The 27,200-nt window shown below is 44.5% G+C and overlaps 1 protein-coding gene across 1 annotated transcript in view; it reads left to right on the forward strand.

Annotated features, from left to right (window-relative positions):
• The first annotated feature begins 4,533 nt into the window (after positions 1 to 4,533).
• Positions 4,534 to 27,200, forward strand: part of PCBD2 (pterin-4 alpha-carbinolamine dehydratase 2) — a 61,714-nt gene continuing 39,047 nt past the window's right edge. Inside the window, exons 1-2 of the mRNA XM_081092290.1 lie at positions 4,534 to 4,649; positions 8,315 to 8,446. Of these exons, the coding sequence (XP_080948416.1) occupies positions 4,566 to 4,649; positions 8,315 to 8,446 (216 nt within the window). The 5' untranslated portion in view covers positions 4,534 to 4,565. The remainder of the gene's footprint in view (positions 4,650 to 8,314; positions 8,447 to 27,200) is intronic.

A 27,200-nucleotide genomic window follows, 5' to 3' on the forward strand; every position in this document is an offset into this window, starting at 1 on the left:
ACCCTGCCCCACCTCTATGCCATGGCCTAAGTGATCATGGTATGTATTCCCTCTAGTCTTCCTGTTATGTATTTAAACAGCTAGTCATAATATGGCTAAAATTTAGTACTTTGTGGGTTCTTTTTCCCCCTTAACAAATGGTAAGTATTTCACTGTTGCTAATAGTTTTCCTAACCATGGCTCTATAGTAGGCCTTTCAGTAGATTTGAAGGTGGTTTCCCAACCTGTTGCTGGATTTATGATTGTATATGGTCTCATTTCCTCAGATTCCCAGAGTGGAATTCTACTAAAGATACAGGAATTTTCATGTTTTTGATATGTAATGAGGCCCTGCTCTACCTAGTCTGGGGCTGTGAAAGACTCCCAGGATGACCAATAGATCCCTGGCTTTGCTTCTATCACTTAGTTGAGACAAACTACATGGGGTTCCCCTGGAGGAAAATGTGGAACAGGCTGTTCCTTGGAGGGGAGGTTCAAGAGTAGAGTTAAAAGGAATAGAGTATTAGCCAGGGAGCACTGGTATTAAGGGGAAGCACAGGAGGGAACAAAATCTATAATAATAAAAGCATAATATGCTAATTAGACTGGATGACTTTAGGGAAGCCGGTGCCGGCAGCTGGGGAAAGGAAGGCCTACTCTTGCACAAATTTCATGCATCGGGCCTCTAGTTTTTATATAAAAAGAGGCAGAGCAAGACCAGCTCCAATAGTGCCAGTCCCTCATGGCTAGCTGGTGCTTCCAGTAGCCAACTGCCTACCCTGTAAGTGCCCCAACAGGACCCCTCTCCCTTGGAGTCTGAAATACTGAAAGCCGGGGTACGTCTCAGGCTATTGACATCCATGCTTAAGCAGAATAAAGGAGTACACAGGAGTCTGAAATGGAAGGCTGTTCCTACACACGGTGGTAAGCCCGGCACAGACTGTGCAGGGTCTTTATTGGTAAGGAAGTGTTGCAGGCCCAAGCCCATCCTTATGCAGCCTAGCAGGGGTTGAAAGACAGGAGGCTGCCTTTCTCCACATGTCTGCTACAGGGGATCTGCCCAGTAAATCTTTACTAAGGGACGTAAATCCTATTATTTGGAGAGCTACATGTGAGAAAAGAGCACTTACAGCCCCTACAGGTGGACATCAGTTCTCCTGGGCCTTACTAGTAACCTGCTGCTGCTGCTGCTTTCATGACTAGAACTGAAATGCCGCAGTCACAGTGGTGTTAGCCACGGAAAATGGTGAAAATAAACTTACTGAAAATGATGAGGGGACTTTAAGGGGGTTCCAGGACCCAATTTCCAATGTAGCGGTGGTAGGGTTTCCCTCACCAACAATTCTTGGACACTAGCAGGATGTTCAAGAATTCAACTCCATTCTGACATTCAACCCAGATACAGTGTCAGGTTCCATAGGTTAAGGGTTCAGTCCCAGAGGCTGTCTCTACCCTTCACCCTACAGAAGCCAGCTGTAAGCAGGGGTTGTACTTCTAATGGATTGTCTATAAATCAGAGGTTCCCACAACCCACTCCTTGGGTTTGATTAATTTGCTGGAAGGGATTACAGAACTCAGGAAAAACCCATTTACTCACCAGACCAGTTCATTAAAAATTATATTAAAACATGCGAGAGATGAAGCCAAATGAAGAGATAACCTAGGGGTAGTCCTGAACAAAGGAGCTTCTGTCCTCATGGAGCCTGGAGCCCCCACAAGGGGGCTCACCTCCCCAGAGGCCAGGACTAAAAGTTCTAAACACAAGGTTGGCTCCATAGGCCAACAGCCCTCATCCTTTGGAGCTTTCCACACATGCACTCATTGACATTTTAACAAAAGACACCTTTATCATGCTCAGCACTTAGGGAAGACCAAATATAATTCACAACATCATAGGCTCTAACTTGTTCACACTTACCAGTTCATTTCTTTTTTTTTTTTTTAAATATATTTTATTGATTTTTTACAGAGAGAAAGAGAGAGAGATAGAGAGTGAGGAACATTGATGAGAGAGAAACATCGACCAGCCGCCTCCTGGTCGCAACCAGGTACATGCCCTTGACCGGAATCGAACCTGGGACCTTTCAGTCCGCAGGCCAACGCTCTATCCACTGAGCCAAACCGGTTTCGGCACATTTCCCTTTTTTTTAAAAAAAATATTTTATTGATTTTTTACAGAGAGGAAGGGAGTGGGACAGAGAGAAACATCAATGAGAGAAAAACATGGATCAGCTGCCTCCTGCACACCCCACACTGAGGATGCGCCCACAACCAAGGTACATGCCCTTGACCGGAATCGAACCTGGGACCCTTCAGTCCGCTGAGCCAAACCAGTCAGGGCTCCCCCTTTCTTTTGAGAGTACATTTATTAAAGCTAGGGACAGTGAAACAAGGAAAGGCCTAAGATAGAAGCAACAGGAGAGAGACTAGGTGGGGCTGCTTTGGCTCTAAAAAAGTTACGGTAAAGAAGTGAGCCAAGCTGGGGACTTGTGTCAGCTCACTGGAGAGTTCGAGAAAAGGGGCCATGGGGACAGATTCAGGGGGTTGGCCTGGGACAGCTGCTGCTGCCCATTGCTCCCCTGGTTGCAAGTCTTGTGGCTGCACGTCCCTTAGAGTTGAGGAGAAGCTTGCCAGTGGAGGAAGAAAAGGGGAAAGGTGTGGGCATGCGCCTGGAAGAGAGCACACCTCATTTTTCAATTCTTTAATGAGCAAGTTTGTACAGCATTTTTCATGATGTAAACACTCAAGGTAAATATTGGAAATACAACATTTAATTCCACCCCTAGTCTCTGTCCACCCGAGGCAGAGAAACTAGAATGTCTTAGATAAATGCCTTGAGACCAGTAGCATTTGATTAGGGCCTGCAGTGAGGTTCTCCCTGAGTTTTCATGAAGTGGGCAAAAGTGAAGAAGGTGGTTTGGGCCATAAGTTTCAGGCTATTTTGAGGCCAAAAAAGCTTTAGTTTTCCAAGTCCATAGGGGAAATAAAAACTAACACTAAAATAAGGCAGTCGGAGAAAGATAAATACCACATGATCTCACTCATTTATGGAACATAGTGAACAACATAAACTGATGAACAAAAATAGATCCAGAGACAGAGAAGCATGAACTGTCAAATCTCAGAGGGAAGGCGGGGGTTGGGGGTTGGGGGGAGTGGGTGGGGGTGGGTGGGTGGGGTGGTGGGTATGGGAAGAACAAAAGGACTTGTATGCATGCATATAAGCATTACCAATGGACACAGACCCTAGGGGGTGAGGATATATGCTGGGGGGGGGGGGGGGAGTGGCAGAGGAGAGGTCAATGGGGGAAAAATAATATTGTAATAGCTATGTATGCGCTAAGGGCGGTACTTGAAATCATCAGGGGGGACTATTCTGTAAAGTATATATGATTGTCTAACCACTATGTTGTACACCTGAAACTAATACAGAATAATATTGAATGTGAAAAAATAAAATAAAAACATCCCCATTTTGCAAAAGAAAAAAAAAAAAGAAAGTAATGACAGGCCCTTTGGCTCAGAGGATAGAGCGTCTGCCTGCAGACTGAAGGTCCCAGGTTCAATTCCAGTCAAAGGCACATGCCCAGGTTGCAGGCTCAATCCCCAGTGGGGGGGCCTGCAGGCGGTGCAGGAGGCAACTGATCAATGATTGTCTCTCATCATTGATGTTTCTATCTCTCTCTCCCTCTGTAAAAATCAATAAAAATGTATTAAATAAACTCCACAAACTAACGCTAGTAACTGCGAAGCTGAACTTAAATGGACTCACCCTTTAAAAAAATTTCTTGAGTATTTTGTTATATCCTCTGCATATGATTAATTTGCCTGAGCTAGTTAAAAAAGATACAAGTGACTATACTAAGAATCGCTGGACTACACATTTTAAGGGTGAATTTTACGTTATATGTGAATGACCTCTCAGAAAGACAAAAGGCAAAAAATAATGAGAATAAAATATTAATGAATACACACACATGTAAAAATGCCCCTCTTCAAAACGATACAGAAAATTTGTCTAAATCGTCAGCATGTGTTGAGGCGCCTACTGCGTGCCGCGCGGGCGTTGCTCTTTCGACAACACTGAGCAGGTTTCCCAGATCGTTAGGCAGACAGAGGGGCCCGTCCCGGCGGCTGCGGAAGCACCGGCAGATCCGGACCGCCGGGGCGCCGACCTGCCAGTCGCGGGCCCGAATCACCACGGCTCTCCCCCCACCCCCGCCCGCAGCTCCTCTGCTCCGGCCCAGACACCCTCCCGCCGGCGCACTGTTCGCCCAGGTGGAGCCCAGCTCCGTCAGAGCGGCTGCGAGTGTGCGGCGACCGTGCCGGCCGGGGAGCCGAACCCGAGGTGAAACCTGAGCGCCGAGGGCAGCCCAGCGCCCGCACAGAGGAGGCAGCCCGGAGGCGGGCCGCGGCGCTGCGGAAGGAGTGCCGAGCGCGCCGCGGGGCCTGCAGAGTGGGTCGCAGCTGTCGGGGGCCTTCCGGGGCGGGCCGCGCCGGGGCCTGCCCGGCGGGGCCGGTGTGCGGGGCGTCGGGGCGGGGGACGGCGGGCAGGCAGTGCGCCGGGCAGCTCTCGGCCGGCGGCCATGGCGGCGGCGGCTCTGGGGGCGCGGGGGGCGACGCGGCGCTGGGCGGCGCTGCGGGGTTGGAGCCCCGGCCTCGCGGCCATGGTGAGTGGGTGCGGAGGGCGCGCGGTGCGGGAGGGGGCGCGGCTCCGTGGCGCGGGCGGAGGGGCGGGAGGGACCGCGCAGGCCCGAGGTGGGCCCGGCTTCGGGGCACGGGCTTGGGTGGCCGCGCTGCGTGGCCGCGGCACCTCCGTTTCCCCTCGGCCTCGAAACCCCGTGCAGCCCGCGGAATGCCGGGAACCTCTGTCCTTCCAGAACCGTCAGGGCGGCCGGACGGTGTCTGGCGGTTAGGCCGCTGCGGTGACCGGCAGTGCTGCTCGGTCCTCGAGGCTGCGCGCTCCGAGGAGCAGGCACCGTCTCCCGCAGGGCGCGCTCGCTCCACACGGGGGGCCCGAATGTTGAATGAACGGGTTTGTTTTGGTGTTATTCTTTGTGAGGAATTATTAATAAATTATCTCTTTGGTGACACAACGATTCTTTCTTCTTATGAGTGGCGTCCGTCAGTTTTCCTGCTTTAGAAATGGCTATATTGGAGATAAATGAACTTGAGAGAAAGCTTTAACGTGCAGCACCACCTAGTGGGGAAAATGTTGCATTTAAACTCATTTCAAGTTGCTTATATTAGAGCCCATTTGGCCGTTTGCAATTTATTTATTTATTTTTAATTTTTATTTATTTTTATTTTTTAAAATATATTTTATTGATTTTTTACAGAGAGGAAGGGAGAGAGATAGAGAGTTAGAGACATCGATGAGAGAGAAACATCGATCAGCTGCCTCCTGCACATCTCCTACTGGGGATGTGCCCACAACCCAGGTACATGCCCTTGGCTGGAATTGAACCTGAGACCTTTCAGTCTGCAGGCCGACGCTCTATCCACTGAGCCAAACCGGTTTTGGCTGGCCGTTTGCAGTTAAAAAGAATTTTTTTTTTTTATTCAGAGAGAGAGAGAGAGAGAGAGAGAGAGAGAAACATCGACGTGGGAGCAGAACATCCATTGGCTGCCTTCCTCACGCCCTCCGCCGGGTCGGAGCCCCAGCCCCAGGCATGTGCCCTGACCAGGAATCACACTGGCAGCCCTTTCTCTCTTGTTGTGGGTAAGGGTAGCTGACCCGGCACTCCGCCACACCCAGCCAGCTGAGCCACACTGGCCAGAGCAGTTTGCAGTATTTTGATAGAAGAAATTAAAAATACCTCGGGGATGGAGGAAGCTAGGCACCTTGCTTCCTGACCTTAAGGTGAGCACACAGGCTGAGTGCTGACTGCCGCCGAGGCATGTCTCCAAGGCATAAGTGATCCAGGTCCTGGCGATGAAGTCAAAGTAGGGTGTTCTGGGAGGAATGGTTTGAGTGACTGCCATGTGCCAGGCTGGGTGCCTTCAGATTAAAAACCTCTTTAGTTGAAGCCTTTGAAAAATCTCATCAGGTTGGTATTGTAATGTCCCCATTGTAGGCTCCGCACAGGGACAGTGGCCACTGTCCCCTCAGCCCTAGCCCTGAAGCCACACCACTCAGTTTCTTCCTGTCCCTGGTGCTTCGGAGCCACTGTCCATCCGTCCGAGCGCAGAGTGAGTGCCTGCAAGAGATAGAGTCTGAGCATCGCCCTTTCAGAGGATGCCTGGCCTTCCACCTCGCCCAGATGGGTGCAATCCCCACAGATTTTCACAGCCATGTGTTGTGGGGTTCCTCTTTCTGGCAGAGGAGGCAGGGTGGGGAGGCCAGGGAGGGGCTGGGGCCCCTGGCTCCTCAGGGGGAACCGCTTGCTGTGAAATCCCTCCCAATTCTCACCTGCCACACTTGGCCACGGGGTCAGCCCCTTTCATGTCTCCGCCTCCTACTGGTTGCTAGTGGCTTTTTAATGTCCTTAGTTATAGGACTTATGTTCAGCGAGTCTTCACATAGTTCTCTAGGTTGGTTGTTCTGTAATTTGTAATTTTGATGTGGTCATGGGAAGAGGAGAGCACAGTGTTCACTACTCCGCCATCTTGACCCAAACCTCTCGAGCAGCGGTTCTCAACCTTCTGGCCCTTTAAATACAGTTCCTCATGTTGTGACCCAACCATAAAATTATTTTCGTGGCTACTTCATAACTGTCATGTTGCTACTGTTATGAATCGTAATGTAAATATCTGATATGCAGGATGGTCTTAGGCGACCCCTGTGAAAGGGTCATTCGACCGCCAAAGGGGTCGCGACCCACAGGTTGAGAACCGCTGCTCTAGAATAAGTTGTCTTAAATGAGTTTACTGGCTTTGCTCTCTTACATTAATGTCAGTAATAAAAGGTTTTAGGATTTTTGAAGTGGGAATGAGTTGCAGTTTCCTAGTGGAGAATCCAGCTCAGCCGCAATTGCCCTTTGATGAGAACTCTCACATTAGCTCACTCTTTCTGGATGATAGTCCCTCTCTCACTGAAGCCTACAGTAACCCTACAAATAGGTAAGGCAAGAGTTTTTGATTGGCATGTATGCCAGAATGAGAATGAAACTCTTCTGACTTCTAGTAGAGCCCTTCTCTCCTCTCTCTGGCCATGATGCTTCCATTACAGTTCTTTCAGTTAAAAAACAAATAGTATGGAGCCCAGCTGGCTTGGCTCAGTGGTTGAGTGTCGACCAAGAGGTCACAGTTCGATTCCCGGTCAGGGCATATGCCCGGGTTGTAGGTTTGATCCCCAGTGTGGGACATGTAGGAGGCAACCGATCAATGATTCTCTCTCATCATTGATGTTTCTATCTCTCTCTCCCTCTCCTTTTCTCTCTGAAATCAACAAAAGTATATTTAAAACACACACACCAAATAGTATGGAAAGTGTGGGCCTGTTAACCAACAGAACTCTTGGGCTGTGAATTTCATCACTAGGGTGAGTAGGAACAAGGTGGACGATGCACACAAGTGCTTTGGACTGGGCAATGCTCTGGCCAGACTGTGGAGGGAGTTTGTCTTACTGGTCCTCTGAGAAAACTCACTTCACTAGGGCAAAAGGCTTTTTACCTGTAGTCCAGAGGGTCTGTGGGTCTCAGAAGTTATCAAAATCCTATGTAAAACCGGGTGGAGTGGAGCTATGGGGGGAAAAAAGAGGAACAACTGTAATCTGAACAATAAAGATTTTTAAAAAAATCCTATGTAAATGTGCATTTGTCCTCCCCACCCCCCCACCCCGCCCCCAGGGGATTAGTTTTTATCATATCTGAAAGGGAATAGTGAACCAAGACAGTTAAGTCCCATGTCAATAACCAGTGAAGGCTACTAAGGTGGTGTGGGACCATCCCAAGAGCATGAGACCAGAGTTTATAGCTGAGTTCTAATTCTGGTCCTGCCAGTATACTTGCAGGATTTCCTTGGGTGAGTATGTTGAACTCAGTTTCCTAAGTTCTGGAATGCTGGCCATTATTAATGGTCATTAGTAAGATGGACGGTGGTAATGGTCAGTCTCAACTGTATCTGTAATAAACCAGAGAAGCTGAATTGTGACGTTTCAGACAGTGGTAAGGGGTAATGATATACCTATCATACCATGGAAGCAGCTTATGTTTTACAGAGCTAGCTTTAGTTTTGTCTATATTTGAGAACTTTGTATTTTGAGAACAAAGGAACCAAAGGTGGTTAGAAATTATTGTCCTTAAGACTTTTTTCTACATATAAAGAAAAGAGTTTTAAGTTTGAGTTTAACTAAACCTCTACATTACAGATATTAAATGTGCTTTTTTCATAGTCAGCAGATGCTCACTTGTTGACAACAGAGGAGAGGAACCAAGTTATACTCGACCTTAAAGCAGCAGGATGGTCAGAATTAAGAGAGAGAAATGCCATCTACAAAGAGTTCTCCTTCAAAAATTTTAATCAGGTAATTACTACATTTTCTTGCTAGTACCCTGGTTTGTTTTTGTCACCTTAGGCTGTTACTTCTTCTAATACTACTAGTTGTCTGATCCCAAGTGGATCCAGGATCCAAATCCTCTTCTTTAAGAATTCACTGATACCACCCAACTGATTGGATGATTCATATTTAACTCTAGGTTAAAGAGGGTGGTTAGTGTCATTTGGAAAATCAAATTCTGAAACCACTATTGCTTTGATTTGGTGTTAAATAGGAGGTTTAGTTTCCTTTCAAATTTTAAATAACATGATAAAAGAATGTGAGTTTTTTAAAATGTTTATCCAAAGGGGACATTAGTAACAGCAGTTGAGAAACACACACCAGCTTGATTCCTCCTAATTTTCTTGATTGTCCAGTTTTCTTTCTCCCTCTAGTTGTATTTCTGTCTGAATCATCTCCCAAGCTGCACCCTCTTCTCTGATTGGCTCCTTTCCCCCAAGCCCAGTAGGCAGCCCTTGAAGCGTTTCTTAAAAGCTGATCGCCAGGTAGACGCTCAGCCTTAACAGGTACCTGTCCCATCAGGGCGCCACCCTGTTTAGAGAGTCATCTCCCATGACTTACCTTCAGTTCTTACTCCATTGCATTTACTATATACAGTCATTACTTTTGACTGTTTCATGTTTGTTCAGTTAGTTTGGTAATCCTCTGGATAGATTTATTGTTTTTATTTATATTAGATGTCAGCATCTAGAAGGCAGAGACCACGTTTGCTTAAACAACTCTCTTTTGTACCTAACACAGTTCTGTGTACAAACAGGCATTGGATAAATGCACATATTGATTACAGTGTTTGCTCATTTCTGGAAGGGTGTGTGAGGACCAGATTTCTACTAAAGAAAGCTCCGACATGTTTTCTTAGTAAATGCCATTGGCTCCACCGAGCTGAATGCCCTGTTCTGCTTTCCATCCATCTGGCTGCCAGCCTTCTGCTGTAAGTCTCCAACTCCTGAGGAAACCTGGACCAAGCTGACTCCCTGTCACTGCTGCCCCATGTGCTCAAAAGCTCTTGTCAGGGGCTTAGCACTCTGTGGCTGGTGGCAGGGAATCCCATTGGTACAGTAAGCTTGTGCATAAGCTCTAGGTAGCATTTTCCAAGCTTATTAAAATTCTTACATGTGTACAGCCTGACTTCTTTAAGCCGGGGTTAATTTATTGGGCTTGAACATGTGGCTTGAAGTACTTGAGTAGTGTTGCCTCAGGCTCTGCCCATGAGTCAGTCGTCCAGCCCTACTCTAACCTTGTGCTGGGGTGACTTTTGGTAATGGGAGGGAAGGTAAGCTGCCCAGAGCATCCTTGATTAATTGTAACATTATTCATCAGGACATCTAATTAACTAGACTTTCTCCCTTCATCCAGCTTTTAGGAAAAAGAGGCAGATGACAAGAAAATCATCTGGTCAGGGAATGTATTCAGAGAACCAGCACAGATATTATATTCTAGAATCATTTTCCCAGCCAGGCTCCTATGATTTCTGCATGTATAGTGGCCTATCATGGCAACTGATGTCCTGACAACTATCAGTGCCCACCAGCCAAAGACTACCAGAACATACCATTGGTTGAACTGGCCGAGTTTATCTGCTTGTTGAAACGAGGGAGAACACACAACATAGGGAATTGTGGACCATCTCAGGAAGATGGTGATAGACATATTACAGGATTTGGGCTTGTGTTAGTGAGTTGGGAGAGTTTTTAAGGAATTAGGGCTTTGCTCTGGAGTGGATGCCGTCAGAAAATGGTAATTTTAAAATTCAATATTTATTTTTTAAATAGAAGAAATCCTTTTATAAAATTTTTAAATTTTAAATATAGTTGGTATGCAATATTATCTTAGTTATATTAGTTTTAGGTGTACATATAATTTAGCATTTTAATAAATTTTCCCTATAGGGAGAAGAGACTAAAGTGGAAATTGATAAAAAGCAATAGTCACTCATTAGCTGGGGGGAGGGAGTGTTTGGTATTTTGTTCATGGTTTCTCTGTATTCAGAAATCACTACAGAATGTCTTTTGTTGTGTCTGAGTTTCCTAGAGGCAACCTAGTCAGCACAGGAGTTGATCAGATAGAGGTAAAGGTTGGTAATGACATGTAGGGCAAGGCCCCCATCCAGACTCCTGCAGCTTTCTCAGGGGGGTGGTCTTCTGGGTCCTGGTGGACTCTGATAGAGGTGGGTGCATGCTCCAGAGTGGCATTGTCAGACATTGATGTTTATGTTCAATACCAAAGCCTAGGTGTGACTTCCAGGCCCGCTCCTAGCAACACCAAGGCCATGTTGACAGTCCCTGGCCAATTCCCAGATGTCAGGGCCCACTGTACTTCATGTGTTCCTGGCAGCTACAATACCCTTTCTGGCTTAAACTCTATAAACTGGAGGGAGCCACTGTCAGAACTAGTCCCCTGTCCCTTAAGAGATTTCAGCCCACATTTGGTGGTGTTACCATCCTATCTAATAAAAGAGAAACATGGTAATTAGCGTACATCCGCTACCCTTCCCATTGGCTAATCAGGGCGATATGCAAATTAACTGCCAGCCAAGATGGTGGCCGGCAGCCAGGCAGCTTGAAACAGCCCCACATGAGGCTTGCTTGCTTCAGTGACGGAGGAAACCAACGTTCCCTGCCTGCCTTGCCGGCCTCTGAGCTTGCAGTTTGAAACATTGTAACAAATATAGAAGCTAAACAAAACCCCAGAAACCTGCTTTCAGTGAGCAGGGATCTCAGAGCTGGAGTTGATACAGTGTTTCGATTATAGAACACAAACAAACCAGATACCTGCTTTCAGCAGCAGAGGCCTCAGAGCTGGAGTCAGAGCTAAAGCTGGCCCAAAAGAAAAAAAGAAAAAGAAAAAAAGGAGTAGTTGGGAGCTTCAGTCACCTGCCAGCCTGAAAACAGCCCGCAGCCCCTCACCCAGACTGGCCAGGCACCCCAGTGGGGACCCCCACCCTGAAGGGGGTGTGACCAGCTGCAAACAGCCATCATCCCCTCATCCAGGCTGGCCAGGCGCCCCAGTGGGGACTCCCACCCTGATCCAGGACACCCTTCAGGGCAAACCAGCCGGCCCCCACCCATGCACCAGGCCTCTATCCTATATAGTAAAGGGTAATATGCCTCCCAGCACCGGGATCAGCGGAGCCGCGAGACCTCCTGGCACCGGGATCAGCATGACGGGGCAGCGCCCAAACCCCCTGATCGCCCTGCGGCTCTGTGTGTGACAGAGGGTGAGGCCACAACCTCTCTATCCGCCCTGCTCTGTTCATGACAGGGGAAGGTGCCCCAACCCCCTGATCAGCCCTGCTCTGTGCCTGATGGGGGGAGCTCCCCAACTCCCTGATTGCCCTGCGGCTCTGTGTGTGACAGCGTGCGGCGCCCCAACCCCCCCCTCCCCCCCACGGGCCCTGCTCTGTGTGTGACGGGGTAGAGTCATAACCTCCCCATCGGCCCTGCCCTGAGTGTGAGAGTGGCGGCGCCCCAACCCCCTGTTCGGCCCTGATCTGTGTGTGACAGGGTGCGGCTCCCCAACTCCCCTATCGGCCCTACTCTGTGAGTGACAGGGGGGAACTCCCCAATCCCCTGATTGACCCTGCTCTGTGCGTGACAGGGTATGGAGCCCCTACTCCCCTGATGGGCCCTGCTCTGTGCGTGACAGGGGGCAGTGCCCCAACCCCCTGATTGGCCCTGCTTTGTGTGTGACAGGGGGTGGTGCTGCAACTTCCCCATCGACCCTGCCTTGAGTGTGACGGGGCGGTGCCCCAACCCCCCAATTGGCCCTGCCCTGAGTGTGACTGAGGGTGGCATCACAACCTCCCAATCCGCCCTGCTCTGTGCATGACAGGGGGCGGCGCCCCAACTCCCCAATCGGCCCTGCTCTGAGCCCGACCAGGGGCTGCACATAGGGATTGGGCCTGCCCTCTGCCGCCCGGGAGCAGGACTAAGCCAGCAGGTCGTTATCTCCTGAGGGGTCCCAGACTGTGAGAGGGCACAGGCCGGGCTGAGGGATCCCCCCTCCCCCCCCGAGTGCACAAATTTTTGTGCACCAGGCCTCTAGTCCTACATAATAAAAGGCTAATATGTAAATCACCTGAACAGTGGAACAACCGGTCGCTATGATGCTCACTGACCACCAGGGGGCAGATGCTCAACTCAGAAGCTGCCCCCTGGTGGTCAGTGTGCTCCCACAGGGGGAGTGCTGCTCAGTCAGAAGCCAGGCTCCCACACTGGGAGTGGGCCTAAGACATTAGTCGGACATCCCCCAAGGGCTCCTAGACTGCAAGAGGGCACAGGCCGGGCTGAGGACCTCCCCCAAATGCACGAATTTTGTGCACCAGGCCTCTAGTATATATATATATTTTTAATCCTCATCTGAGAATATGTTTAGAGAGAGGAAGGGAGAGAGAAACATCAATTGGTTGCCTCCCATACACGCTTTACCAGGGATCAAATCCAAAAACTAGATATGTGCCCTGACTGGGAATTGAACCTGTAACCTTTTGCTGTATGGGATGATGCTCCAACCAACTGAGCCACACACCCAGGTCAGCATATATGTTTTTAAATCTTTGCTGAACATACAGGTAAAAAATATGTTCTGTTTTGTTTGTTCAATAAGTTATGATCATTTTTCTTTACATAATATTTTCATTTACCTTCAGGAGTAAGATTTACACTTGCCTGGGTATTACAATTTTTAAGTGGTTTGCTTATGTAGTGTGTGTAAAATGGTATCACAAACCCTGACCAGGTAGCTCAGTTGGTTAGAGCGCTGTGCCGCTGTGCCAGGCTGTGGGCTCGATCCCAGGTTAGGGTATATACAAGAATCAACCAGTGAATGTATAAATAAGTGGAACAACAAATCAATGTTTCTTTCTCTTACTACCTCTCTCTCTAAAAAAAATAAAAATTGTATCATACGTTTGCTTTAGAATTCATTTTATTTTATTACTGTGGAAAATGAGCCATACATTTTAGAAACATTTTCAATCTGGATAGAAAACCTATTTCTCAAAGCTTTGGTTTATTTTAGGTTTTACTATAAAAAAGTAAATGGTCAGCAAAGTATATTTGGACTTTTTTCTCTTTGAGGTTTTATTGTAGGATATAATTGGTTCCAAATAGTCCACATGCATTTGATAGCTCAGGTGGGTGCATATACTTAGAGAATATAAATGTGAAAATTCCCCAGGGATTCTCATAGTGTAGGTGGGTGAAGTGGCCATAGGTTTCAGTGGCTGTTTGCCCACTGTCTCTCCTTGGTGGTGGTGCACCTGCAGTATGTCGTGGGGTGGAATGGTGTGGTGAGACTCTGAGCAGTCAGAGCATGGCAGTGCCAGGACTCGAGGCAGGAAGTTTCCTTACTTGGAGTGCTTGGACTCAGGGTGGGGTTGGCATTTGTAAAGGAGTTTTGCTTTTTTTCTTTTCATGTGGATATAAGAAGGGAGAGGTTTCTAAGTGACATAAAAACTTACAAGTTTGGTGCCTGTATTGAAAGAAAATGTTAGAAATGTGAGTGTGAGTGTTCCATAAAGATAAATGTTGTTATGCATTGTCATGTATGCATAAGCGGGAAGCTTAAAGCAGAGGAAATTTTAAGCTATTTAAGTGGGTGCCAAAGGGGAGGCTTAGGAACCCAGGAAACAGCTAGTGCAGATGCCAGCAGGTGGAGCCCTCTAGGGCACGAGTCCAGCCTGGCCAGGCAACAACTTTCCTTGGAAGGCTGTCCCCATTCCCTCACTCTTGGATACAGGGTCCACCATTGTTTAGCATGGAAATAAACTTAGTGTCAGGAATAGCAGCGGTGTTGGTGCACCTGGCCTGGCTTGGTACCTTTTGGGTGAATGAAGAATTCTGTGGATGGAGGATGTGAGGAGTTTCCATTTGGTAATGGAGAACACTTGTGATTCAGGAGAAAGGGACTGAGTTTTATGAGACAGAATTATGATTCCATGCTTCCCTGGAGGAGCTCCTGTACCTTGTCTGTACCTTTGTTGGTGGGCCTGCCTGCAGAGCATTTGGTTTTGCTAGATTGAATCATATGAACTGGCTCATCTTCAGCAAGTTTTGACCTAGAAAAATGGCTTATCAAAGTGTAGTATCTGTTGCAGAGCAAAGTCCAAGCTTTACTTATTCCATATCTTGTTCATCACATTTTGGTTATTGTAACTGCTGTGATAAAGATTTCTGGAGCTGGAGTGGGGAGGGGACTTCTGAATGACAACGCCATGGTGGTGATGGTGCTTCTAGCAGCAGTAGCATCATAGGTGAGTTTGGGGTTTGAAAAATGTTTTTCTTCCTGTGCCCAGAGCCTCTGCTGTAGAGCAGTTGAAAGTTACTATTACTGACTTTCTTTATGAAAGTGAGGAGTTTGATAATAGGCTTATGGTTAACATTTTGAAGCACTTAGTAAAGTTAAAGTTTGATGATATCAGATAGAGGATCTACCTAAAACGTAGTCACAAACCCAAACAGACAACCAAAATGAGGAAACAAAGAACTAGCGAATTCTCCAGAAGAAGAGATAAATGAAGTAGAGATAAGAAATTTATCTGAAACAGAGTTCAGAGTAATGATGTTAAAAATGCTCAACAGTATGAAAAATGATATAGTAACTATGAAAAAAGAACAGCCTGAGATAAAGAATGACAACACAAATAAAGAACACATTGGAAGGAACACAGCAGATTAGGGGAAGCTGACGATTGAATCAGTGAATTAGAAGATAGAGTTGAAAATATCACTCAATTAGAGAACCAAAAAAAACCCAACAAAAAACAGGAGGACAGCTTAAGGGAGCTGTGGGACAATGTGAAACATAACAATATTAGAATAGTAGGTGTGCCAGAGGAGGCAGAGAGGGAGAAAGGAATAGAGGTGTTTGAAGAAATAATGGTAGAAAACTTCCCTAACCTGATAAAGGAAAAACTCATACAAGTTCAGGAGGCACAGAGAACCCCAAACAAGAAGAACCCAAACAGACCCACGCCCAGACACATCATAATTAAAATGCCAAAAATTAAAGACAAAGAGAGAATCTTAAAGGCAGCAGGAGAAAATTAAACTGTTACCTACAAAGGAGTTCCCATAAGGCTGACACTTGATTTCTCATCAGAAGCTCTATAGGCATGAAGTACTCAAGGTAATGGAAATCTGAGACCAAGATTACTATATCCAGCAAGGCTATCATTTAGAATAGATGGTCAAATAAAGAGCTTCCCAGACAAAAAAAGGCTAAAGGAGTTCATTACCACCAAGCCAGCGTTACAAGAAATGCTAAAGGGATTGCTGTAAGGGATTGCTGAGAAGAAAGAGAGAAACCTAGCCATACAGAATTAAAATGGCTATAAATAAGTACCTCTCAATAATAGCCCTTAATGTAAATGGATTAAATGCTCCAATCAAAAGGTGTAGGGTAGCTGAATGGATAAAAAAAAACATGATCCAACTACAAGTATATGCCATCTACAAGAGACCCACCTCAAAACAAAAGACACACACAGGATGAAAGTGAAGGGATGGAAAAAAAATTTCCATGCAAATAGAAAAGAAAAAAAAAAGTTGGAGTAGCAATACTCACATCTGACAAAATAGACTTTAAAAGCATCATGCTAAGCTAAATAACCCAGTCAGAGAAAGATAAATATCCTATGATCTCACTCATTTGTGGAATATAATGAACAACATAAACTGATGAACAAAAATAGAGCCAGAGGGAAAAAGTATATACTAGAATATAATAGAAGTAATCCTGTTACTTGCAGATTTTTAATATTTCCTACAACTTTTGTGATATCATCCTATGTTAGTACAGTTTTGGTAATATTATGATACTTAAAATCCTTTCATTCTTGAAATATTAATGTTTATTTCTTGTAATATATGTAAGATCATTTGCTTGAATAATTGGTGTTTATTGCATGTAACATCATATATAAAATAGTTTTTCTTGAGATATTAAGGTTTATTGCATGTAACATTATTGTCTTTCTTGAAATAAAATTGCCTTTCTTGAAATAAAAAAGAAACTGAAAAAAAAAAAAAGTTTGATGATACCAGAAGAAAGACAGCGTCAATGAAAACTTCAGTTCTCTGCAGATGTGGTGGAGTTTCCACAGCTCTTTTTGGGAATGAATTACTTTGGATTTTATTGTTTATTGTTGTGCACCAAAGCTTGATGCACATCAGAGTTATGCAATAATATAAATGTCACATTTGAACACTCTTGAAAGCACGAACTCAGCCTGGTGAGGGTAGGGAAGCAGTACTAGAGAGGATGATCCCAAGGTTTAGGCATTGTATAGATTAGGAGTGTCGTTTTGCTTTTATTTAAATTTCTTTAAAATATATTTTTTTATTGATTTCAGAGAGAGAGAGAGGGAGAAGAAGAGAGAGAGAGAAACATTGATGAGAGAGAAACAGTGATCTGCTGCCTCCTGTACACCCCCCACCTGGGATCGAGCTTGCAACCCAGAATGTGCCGGTATGTGCCCTGATCAGGAATTGAACCGACTGCCTCCTGGTGCACAGGACTGATGCTCAACCAACTAAACCACATCAGCCAGGCTCATTTTGCTTTGAAAATATCGGCTGATGTCTGTGTATCTGGGAGCCAGGAAAAGTGAAAACTAGCATTGTTATCACATACAGTAGCTTGTGCTTAGCATGTGTCCACTGTAATCACAGCCACCTAGAAAGCTGAGAAAATGTCCTTGGTTGTCATGTTAATGGAGAGTAGAGACACTCACACTAGCAAACTTAAGATTTGAGAAGCTATTAAAAATACCTGGGTGGTGTATTCATGTTGGTGTTCACTTTGGAGTTATTCTGTTTTTTTTTTTTAAATATATTTTATTGATTTTTTACAGAGAGGAAGGGAGAGAGATAGAGAGTCAGAAACATCGATGAGAGAGAAACATCGATCAGCTGCCTCCTGCACATCTCCTACTGGGGATGTGCCCGCAACCCAGGTACATGCCCTTGACCGGAATCGAACCTGGGACCCCTCAGTCCACAAGCTGATGCTCTATCCACTGAGCCAAACCGGTTTCGGCTGGAGTTATTCTAGAGTCCCAGGGAGCCCTGGCCGGGCCCAGGCTGACCTTGCCAGGTGATAGCAGGGACCTCAATGTTGGTATTCACCCGGGTAGAGAAATTAGAGTCCAAAATGCTATCATTTGGAGTCTTGCTTCTGCTGTTTAGGTTATAGAACAGGTTTAGACCTGATGTGTATTTGTAAAAACACATGCAATAGATAGATGAGGGGAAATGTAAAACAGGTGTCAAAAATGCAAATATGACACCACACAGCAGTGTGAAAATGCTGTGGTCATTACACCGTCCTTTAATAAAAATGGATTTTTAACTGCATCATTTTTTTCTTAGTTGTGTAGTAAATCTTCTGTTTACAGAACTTAGCCCAAGTATTTTGTAAAAGTCCAACAGCCAAGAAATATAATTTCCTCAACAGTTTTTGTCTTACCCTTTTACAGATGGTGTAAAATCAGGTGTGTAAAAAAATAAAAAGCAGTTTGAGCTGACGTGAAAGGTATTTCAGATTTATGCTTTGCAGATGATATTGGTATGATTAATGCAGTCATTGCTTTTTTTATTGCTTTTCACAGATAATGTACATGATGCATGGAAAATGTTGTGGGTTTAAATCTTTGCCAGGTTTAGAGTATGAATATCAACAGATGTTATCATATAAGTACTATAATCATTATAAAATAAAAAATTTGTCATGAAATGCATTGACATAAATTTCATTTATGTAAATTGCCTTTATTAGTGTAAAACCTTAGTGTAGCTGTTAGGGTTTGTGAAGCACTTTAGATGAGATTAACTTGGTATAATGTGGTCACAAATGGGTTGCTTTAAATTTAACTGACAAGAAAATAACACTCAAAAGTTAGGAAATTACTGAGGCATTTGTTTTCAGCCTGAATTGCTGGTACCGCTTAAATAGGTTGAATATGAATTAATAACAGTGGACTGCTAGCTCAATAATTACAGAGAGTAATTTAAAGGAGACCTTAAATAATAACTTAAAAGTATTTTAGTCTTGCTTTTTTCTGTTCTGTTTCTGTTTTTCTTTGGTATGCCAGCCCATTGCTTCAGTACAGCCATTATCAATAGTGTTCAGGTTTGCACAGCAAGTTTTGTCAGTAGAGTTTTGGTGCATTATGGCTGTGACATAAAGCTTGTGTTCAGCTGTTTTAAAATATTGGATGCTGGGTCCTGATGGAGTGGTCTTAGCAGCTGGCCAGCTCTTCCTAGCAGCAAATACAATGCTGTCCTACACTTGTGTGGCGAGATCTTGACCAGTTGCCCTCCGTCCTCAGGAAGGATTCAGCCTACCAGTGTGGACAAGGGGGTGAGGGTCTTCTTCCCTGCTTCTGAGCTCTCTGTGTTCTGCTCTTTTTCTACATCCTTTTACACAAAACAAAGCAGTCCATCCTCTCCCCTGTTTTGCAGATAATTTACCATCACATTGCCCTTCTGATCCAGGCTGGAACGGGCCATTCTAACTAATTCACTGAATTTTACCGGAGGACACTGAACCAGACTGAGATCATGGACTTGCTTGTGGTCACACTGGTCATGGCACAGTTAGTAAGTGCCAGACTCGCATCCAGTTTTGCTGGGGAGGTGGCCCATCTGAATTGTACAGGATAGTTGATTTTTAAAATTGCCATGTTAATCAGGCACTAACGTGAAGTAGTAATAAGCTGAAGGAGGTGTACTTCCTTCAAGATGGCTGTCTGGAGAAAGGGGAGTTTTGAATTGGTCCTCAAAGATCTGATAAGTTGTTTTTTTTGAGGACAGGAACTAAGGGAGAAAGAGGGCACCCTGGATTTGTATATGCTGGTGAGTGAGGGCCCTCAGACTGGTTCAGTGACTAGGCTGAAGACTGGCAGTGCGGGTCCCTGTGCTCTCCCTGGGTTTAGTGTTGCCTCAGGTTTAGACTGTTTGAGGGCCAACTCTTGTTTTTCTGTTTTTCCTCCAACTTGCTTGTTTCTCTCAGCAGCGCCACCGTCCTCTTAAGCACCCAGACCTGAAATTGAACACTTACCTTGGTCCCTAGTCATCAAGAACTGATCAGTCTTCACTTAGTGTCCTTCTCCAAGACTGTGCTTCTGTCGGTGTGCACCTCCCCTCCCCAGAGTAGCTGTAGGAGCTTCCAGACAGCCTTTCACCTCCAGGTCTTGTCTGCCTCCAGAGGCCTGCAAGCTGCTTTATGGTGCCAAGTGGGTCTCTGCTCAGAAAATCCCAGTTCTTTTATTTTATCTTACAAAAATCCTCTTTTCAGAGGTTTTCAAAACTGCCCACAGTCTGGCCCTCATCCTACCTCTCATTACTTCTCTACAAGAGGTCTCTTTACTGTGTGAGAGATTAAACTGTACAATACCCAAAAGGTCACTCAGTCCTTCCCCTTACTGAAGAAGTGGGGAAACCAAGGCTCAGACAGGGCTAGCACAAAGCATTAGTCGCCATGTTGGAACTGCAGCCAAGGCCCCCAGCGCTTCAGTTCACTTCATCTTCCTATGCTCCATCCCCCATCTTTCCACGTTCCACCCACTTCTAGCAAGTTTTTCCTGACTCTTATGCACTTTGCACACTTACTGTGGGCTTGGCGCTCTGCTAGACACTGGGGGTGCAGTGGTGAGCAAAGCAGATATTGCCCCCATTTTCATGGTGTTCACAGCATAGTAGGGGAGGGAGAGCTTAAACAAAGAAAACAGTTCTATATAATAAAAGCCTAATATGCACATTGATCGAATGGCAGAACGATGGGTTGCTATGGTGTGCACTGACCACCGGGGGAAGGTGCTCAACGCAGGAGCTACCCCCAACCCACAGGCCCCAGGCCAGCCAAGGCGGGTGCCAGCGGGGGCCCCTCAATCGCCCCGCCAGTCACCCTGGAGAGGGAGGCAACCGGTGGGGGCGGGCCCAATGAGTGGGCAGTGCCAGGCTGACCAAGGTGGGTGCCAGCGGGGGGCCCCCCCGATTGCTCTGCTGGTCTCCCCACAGGTTGGCCCTGATCGCTGTCCAGGCCTAGGGATCCTACCTGCACACTAATTTTGTGGACTAGGCCTCTAGTGAATATATAATTGCAGTGTGGTAAGTGTCATGAAGGAAAATCCTAATAGCTAACATTTAAAGAACATTTATGACCCTAGCTGGTTTAGCTCAGTGGATAGAGCTAGTAGACTGAAGGGTTCCAGGTTCTATTCTGGTCAAGGGCACATGCTTGGGTTGCGGGCTCTATCCCCAGTGGGGGGCGTGCAGGAGGCAGCCAGTCAATGATTCTCTGTCATCTTCGATGTTTCTATCTCCCTCGCCCTTCCTCTCTGAAATCAATAAAAATATATTTTAAAAAAAAGAACATTATGGACCAGGCCTATTGTAAGGATTTTACATGTATTTATTAATTTAATCCTCACAAAATCCTGTCAAGTAGGTAATATTTCCCTCATTTTACAGATGAGGAAACTGAGTTTTAGATGTAGTGACTTGCCCATGGCCTCACTGCTAATGAGCAGTGGAGTTGGGATTTGACCCCAGGCAATCCCTCTCATTTGCCTGCATGTGTATGGCCTCTCCAACTAAGAACAGGAGGGGAATAATGGGAAGACCAAATTCAGTTTGAGGAGAGCAGTCAGGGAAGGCCTCTCTAAGGAAGCAGTAAGCTGATGCTTTTTGTTTCCCTCCGTTGAGGCATTTTATTTGCACGTATGTATTACATCCTAAGAAGAGAATCCCAGGATTTTATGTCCTGGTGTTTTTTTGCCTTGCTTCTTCCTGGTCCAGGATGCCAGCTGAGGTTGTCAGTAAAATGGGTGGGAGCAGGTTTTTCTGCATTTTTTTCTAGATCTTTGAGTTGCACATCAAATCTGGAGCTGATCACTCTATATTTGTTTAACCTGCCCATGAGGTTCACAACAATGTTCCCAGCTCTGTGATCATCAGTTATTTCAAATTTACCGATGTAACCAGGCTTCATCATCAGAATTAGAAACCGGATCTGGTGACATTGGAACATGGTCTCATAGGAACCTGGTGTGTGCCTGTCCTTTCAGCATTGTTGATGCTCTGAGAGCATCAGTCAGGACATTCATGCACCATCATGGCGGCACAGAAGGGTGGAGGAAAGAGGACAGGAGGGGCAAGCATGCAGTGATATGGGAAGTGGGCAGGCTGGTGCCAGACTTTCAAAGGATCAGTGCCTCCAAAAAAAGACTGCCTAGTGCAGTGATGGCGAACCTATGACACACGTGTCAGAGGTGACACGCGAACTCATTTATTTGGTTGATTTTTCTTTGTTAAATGACATTTAAATATATAAAATAAATATCAAAAATATAAATCTTTGTTTTACTATGGTTGCAAAGATAAAAAAATTTCTATATGTGACACGGCACTAGAGTTAAGTTAGGGTTTTCAAAATGCTGACACGCCGAGCTCAAAAGGTTCGCCATCACTGGCCTAGTGGAAGAAGGCAGAGGAAGGATGATGCATTTTCTTAAAAAGACCAATCAGAGGGCAGAGTGGAAGTGGAGGGGGCAAAAGTCAGATGTGGAGAATGAACAGTGAGGAGCTTGTTGTATTCATTCAGGTGAGATGTCATCACTAGGAGGTTGTAGACTGGGACAGTGACAGAAGGGAAGCAAAGAAATGTACTAGTATAGGTTGGAGCTATATTTTGGGGTTTCAACTAGTGGAACTATAGAAAATGCAATTATTAAGAGAAAATTCATTTCTCTAGGGAGGAGTGATGATGGGTTGTGAGGAAGAAGAGCAGGGGTTTGTTACCAATGACTCCCAGATTTAGGACCTGGGGGAACGGGTGGTCGGAAGTGACATTTACTGAACTGGGGAATTGTGGGAGAGGCACAGGATTGGTAGGCAAGGATCAAGATTTCTGGTTTGGACATTGCTAAGTGTGATTTGCTGTGAGGTATCTAAATGTGAACTTCAAGAAGGTAGTTTTATGTGTGAGTTAGGAACTCAGAGTAGAGATGTGGGTGTAGATAATTGGGGAGTCATAGATGTGTATGGAAAATAGCCAACATAATAGATGAGATCACTCAGGCATAAATTGTCCTCTGAGAAGAGAGGAGGACTCAGAATTCAGTTTATTTAGGGGTTGGATATAAAAGGAGTTACTGGCAGAAGACTGAGAAAAACTTGTTAGTGAAATGGGAAGAAAATCAGGCCAGTGTTGTATCACAGAAAATTCAAAAGAAGATGGTATTTTAGAAAGGGAGGAAACAATTCTGAGACTTCAACTAAGTTTAATACGAAAAGATGACCACTGGATTAAGCAGCATGGAGGCCATCAGTGAACAGAGCAAGGGTGGTTTGGGTGGTGGAGGTGCAGGCCAACCTGGAGGAGAAGTGGAGCTCATGTCCTTCTACAGATCCTTATAGCCACAGACATTAGTCTGTTGTCAGCCGGTGCATTATCTTACTTGTTTATGGTGTTCTTTCAGCCTTGTTTTGATAATGATCCTGTGAACATTAGAGCTGGAAGGGATGAGGCAGCCGAGGTCTAGGGGTGAAGTGGTTTGCTTAAGGTGACAACCAGTGGCAGAATTAGTATGTGACTAAGTGCAGCTTCGAGCATGCAATAGAGAAATGTGATTACTCACCTGTATTTCTCTAAGATATAAGCTTTTTGAGAGCAGAGATTTGGCTTGCGTTTGTGTATGTCTCCCAAGTACCCAGCGCAGTGTTACCTAGGTGCATTTTTAGTATATGAGGTCCCTTGATTGTGTTCTATTCGGTGATACTATTTGATGTCCTTAGCCCTGGGGAACATAGTGGTTTTCATCGTTTTGTCTCCTACTGGTTACTACCCAAACCCCTTTTTCAGCAGGGACTTTTCCTCTCATTTCCTTGCTCTTAGACACAGATGGTTCCTAATGGTGACCAACGTATTTGGCCGCTAAGTTGTGTGTGATGGGAGGATCTGTAGTGCAAGGGCAGTGCAATGGCACACTTCCCAGAAGAGCAGCACTGATTGTGCTTTTGTTCTGCAGGCAGTTTTGAAGTATCAGAGAAATGAGCCACTTGTGGCATCTCTAGTAAATTGTCTCCAATGATGAGAGCCTGAGATTGGCACTTACTCAGTATTTTGCCTTCACAGCTTCAGCTACCCACAAGCAGTTTTTTTTTTTTTTTTTTTAAAGAATCTTGGTGTCCTGAGGGCCCACAGCAGAGTCTTCCAAGACTTCACAAAATATCACACTGGGAGACTGCTACAGGCCTTGTCGATTAGGCACTTGTTTGTTTTAAGACAATTTTTTCCATCTCAGATCCTTTTTTCTCCTCCCTTTTCTGTGACAACTGGTCCAGAACTCTTTGATGATTTTGTTTTTAAATCATAACTCAGTTCATTCTAGGTAGCAAGTCTACATTTGGATACATTTTTAAAAATTACTTTTAGAAATTTTGATTTGAAAATGTTGCTTTAAGGTCATTCTGCGTACAAGTAACAAGTAACTTTTAAAAAATTCTTTATTGTTTAAAGTATTATATATGTCTCCTTTTTCCCTCACTAACCTCTCCCCAGCTGTTCCCACCCCCAGCACATGCTCTCACCCCGCTACTGTCTGTGTCCATGGGTTATGCTTATATGCATGCATACGAGTCCTTTGGTTGATCTCTTACTGTCCTCCCCCCACCCCTCCCGCCTTCCCTCTGAGGTTGGACAGTCTGTTTGATGCTTCTTTGTCTCTAGATCTATTTTTGTTCATCAGTTTATGTTCATTACAAATGAGTGAGATCATGTGATATTTATCTTTCTCCGAATGGCTTATTTCGCTTAGCATAATGCTCTCCAGGTCCATCCATGCTGTTGCAAATGATAAGAGTTCCTTTTTACAGCAGCATAGTATTCCATTGTGTAGATGTACCAGTTTTTTAATCCACTTATCTGCTGATGGACACTTAGGCTGTTTCCAGATCTTAGCTATTGTAAATTGTGCTGCTATGAACATAGGGGTGCACATATCCTTTCTGATTGGTGTTTCTGATTTCTTGGGGTATATTCCTAGAAGTGGGATTACTGGGTCAAATGGCAGTTCCATTTTTAAATTTTTGAGGAAACTTCATACTGTTTTCCACAGTGGCTGCACCATTCTGCATTCCCAACAGCAATGCACACGGGGGTTCTTTTTTCTCCGCATCCTCACCAGCACTTGTTGTTTGTTGATTTGTTGATGATAGCCATTCTGACAGGTGTGAGATGGTACCTAATTGTTGTTTTGATTTGCATCTCTCAAATGATTAGTGACTTTGAGCATGTTTTCATATGTCTCTTGGCCTTCTGTATGTCCTCTTTCGAAAAGTGTTTATTAGGTCTTTTGCCCATTTTTTGATTGGGTTGTTTATCTTCTTTTGGTTAAGTTTTATGAGTTCCCTATAAATTTTGGAGTTTAAAACCCTTATTGGATATAACATTGGCAAATGTGTTCTCCCATGCAGTGGGCTTTCTTGTTGTTTTGTTGATGTGGTTTTTTTTTTGTTTTTTTTTTTTTTTTGCTGTGCAGAAGCATTTTATTTTGATGTAGTCCCAATTTTTTTTTCTCTCCTTAGTTTCCATTGTCCTAGAAGCTGTATTGGTAAAGATATTGCTTCGACATATGTCTGATATTTTGCTGCCTATGGATTCTTCTAAGATTTTTATGGTTTCCCATCTTATGTTTAAGTACTTTACCCATTTTGAGGGTTTTTTGTGTGTGGTCTAAGTTGGTGATCTAGTTTCATTTTTTTTTTTTTTGGCATGTATCTGTCCAATTTTCTCAACACCATTTATTGAAGAGACTGTCTTGACTCCATTGTATGCTCTTGCCTCCTTTGTTAAATATTAATTGAGCATAATGGCTTGGGTCAATTTCTGGGTTCTCTGTTCTGTTCCATTGGTCTATATGTCTCTTCTGTGCCAGTACCAGGCAGTTTTGAGAACAGTGGCTTTGTAATATAGTTTGATATCTGGTATTGTGATCCCTCCAACTTTGTTCTGTACAAGTAACTCTTAATGTTGTAGCCAAATCAGTTTACTTCATGAGTGTTTGGAGAGTCACAAAATATTTTTTGAATTGATGAGTGAGTGTCTAGTAGGCATTAATAGCTTTTTGTTAGCTGACCTATGAAACAACAGAAGCCTTGCAAGGTTAGGGGTTAGTAACCCCATTTTGCTGATGGTGGAAACAGAGGGAGGTTCAGGAACCTTCTCAAACTTACAGAGGAAGCAGGCAGTGGCCATCCTTCCAAGGCCAGGCTTCCTATCCAAAGACCACAACTCCTCTTCTCTAACCCAAATCTGTATTTTAAAAGGCTGTGAATACTTAAGGATGTGGATTGCAGTTGTTTTTGCAATGTCCTGACCCTTTGAATGAATAACTCTGTGTTCAAAATTAAGTCTGTTTGTTTGTTATGTTTAGAAAAAAATGTTTATTTTGGAGGTCTTAAAGGGGGCTATGTGTTCCTTGCATATTTTGAAGGAAAGGGTAGCCAGCTACTGATAGGAATTTGACTTGTAAATTGCTACGTCTTTTCTTCCCCATGCCCTGCCTTGAAAGCATTAGCTTATACTACTTGGTTGATCAATTATTTGTCCTACATTGATTACAGATTGGAGTTCAGCCTCTATCTAGAATGGAAAGTCACTACCAGATAGGTCTGCCGAGACCAGCTGGAAACTTTACTCTGTGAGTCAGAACTCTACAGAGAGAAGATAAACTTGTCCTATATTGAGAGACCCCAGCTTTCTGAGCTACTGACCATACAGCTGGGGATACAGATGTGTGAAAGAGAGGGCCATTGTAATTCTGAGTGTCTTAAAGTATGATTTTGGTATGTGAGCTTGAAAATGAGTCTTCTCCATCCTTCTAGTTGTTTAAAACTGCAAGCTTTAAATAGAAGGGTTTTAACATTTATGGATTACTCATGCAGCACAGAGATCAGCCAGGCCTCTCAGTCTTACAGGAATGACATCACTGTGTTACATTTATATGGTATGTTTAGCTTGTTAATAAATACAACTTTTTTTTTCTGATTGCATTATATGTTTTATAATATGGAAAACAGAAAAGTCCAAAAAAGAAAAATATACCTGTAATCTTTCTGCTTACTTAAAAATAATGTGTGAATATGTATTTTGTGAATATACATATAATTATATATTTGGGGTCATATCATAGATGTCTTTTGCTCAGTTACTTTTTCACATAATGTATGGTGAACATTTTCCCGTCAGTAAAATATTTTACTTCATGGTTTTTAATGGTGGGATATAGAAGGTGTCCCCCCAAAAATGTATACACATTTTAACAGCTGATAGCTCAGTTTTGAAAAGGAAATGTATTTTAATAAACACTGCTTTTAAATTATTCAAAGTGTGTGTATACATTTTTTGGACACCCTATATTCCATTTGGACACCCTGTATTCTAGTTAATGGAAAGGTCATATTTAATTTAGCCAATACCCTTCCACAGTAACTAACCATCTTCATAGATGAAGCTTTATGAACCCACCTTTTTAAAAAATATGTGTATTGATTTCAGAGAGGAAGGGAGAGGGAGAGGGAGAGAGAGTTAGAAACATCAGTGATGAGAGAGAATCATTGATTGGCTGCCTCCTGCACGCCCCACACTGGGGATCGAGCCTGCAACCCGGGCATGTGCCTGACCAAGAATCCAACGTTGAAGTCCTGGTTCACAAATC

This window comes from Myotis nattereri (assembly GCF_964212035.1).
Source record: "Myotis nattereri genome assembly, chromosome: 5".
NCBI classification, from domain to species: Eukaryota; Metazoa; Chordata; class Mammalia; order Chiroptera; family Vespertilionidae; genus Myotis; species Myotis nattereri.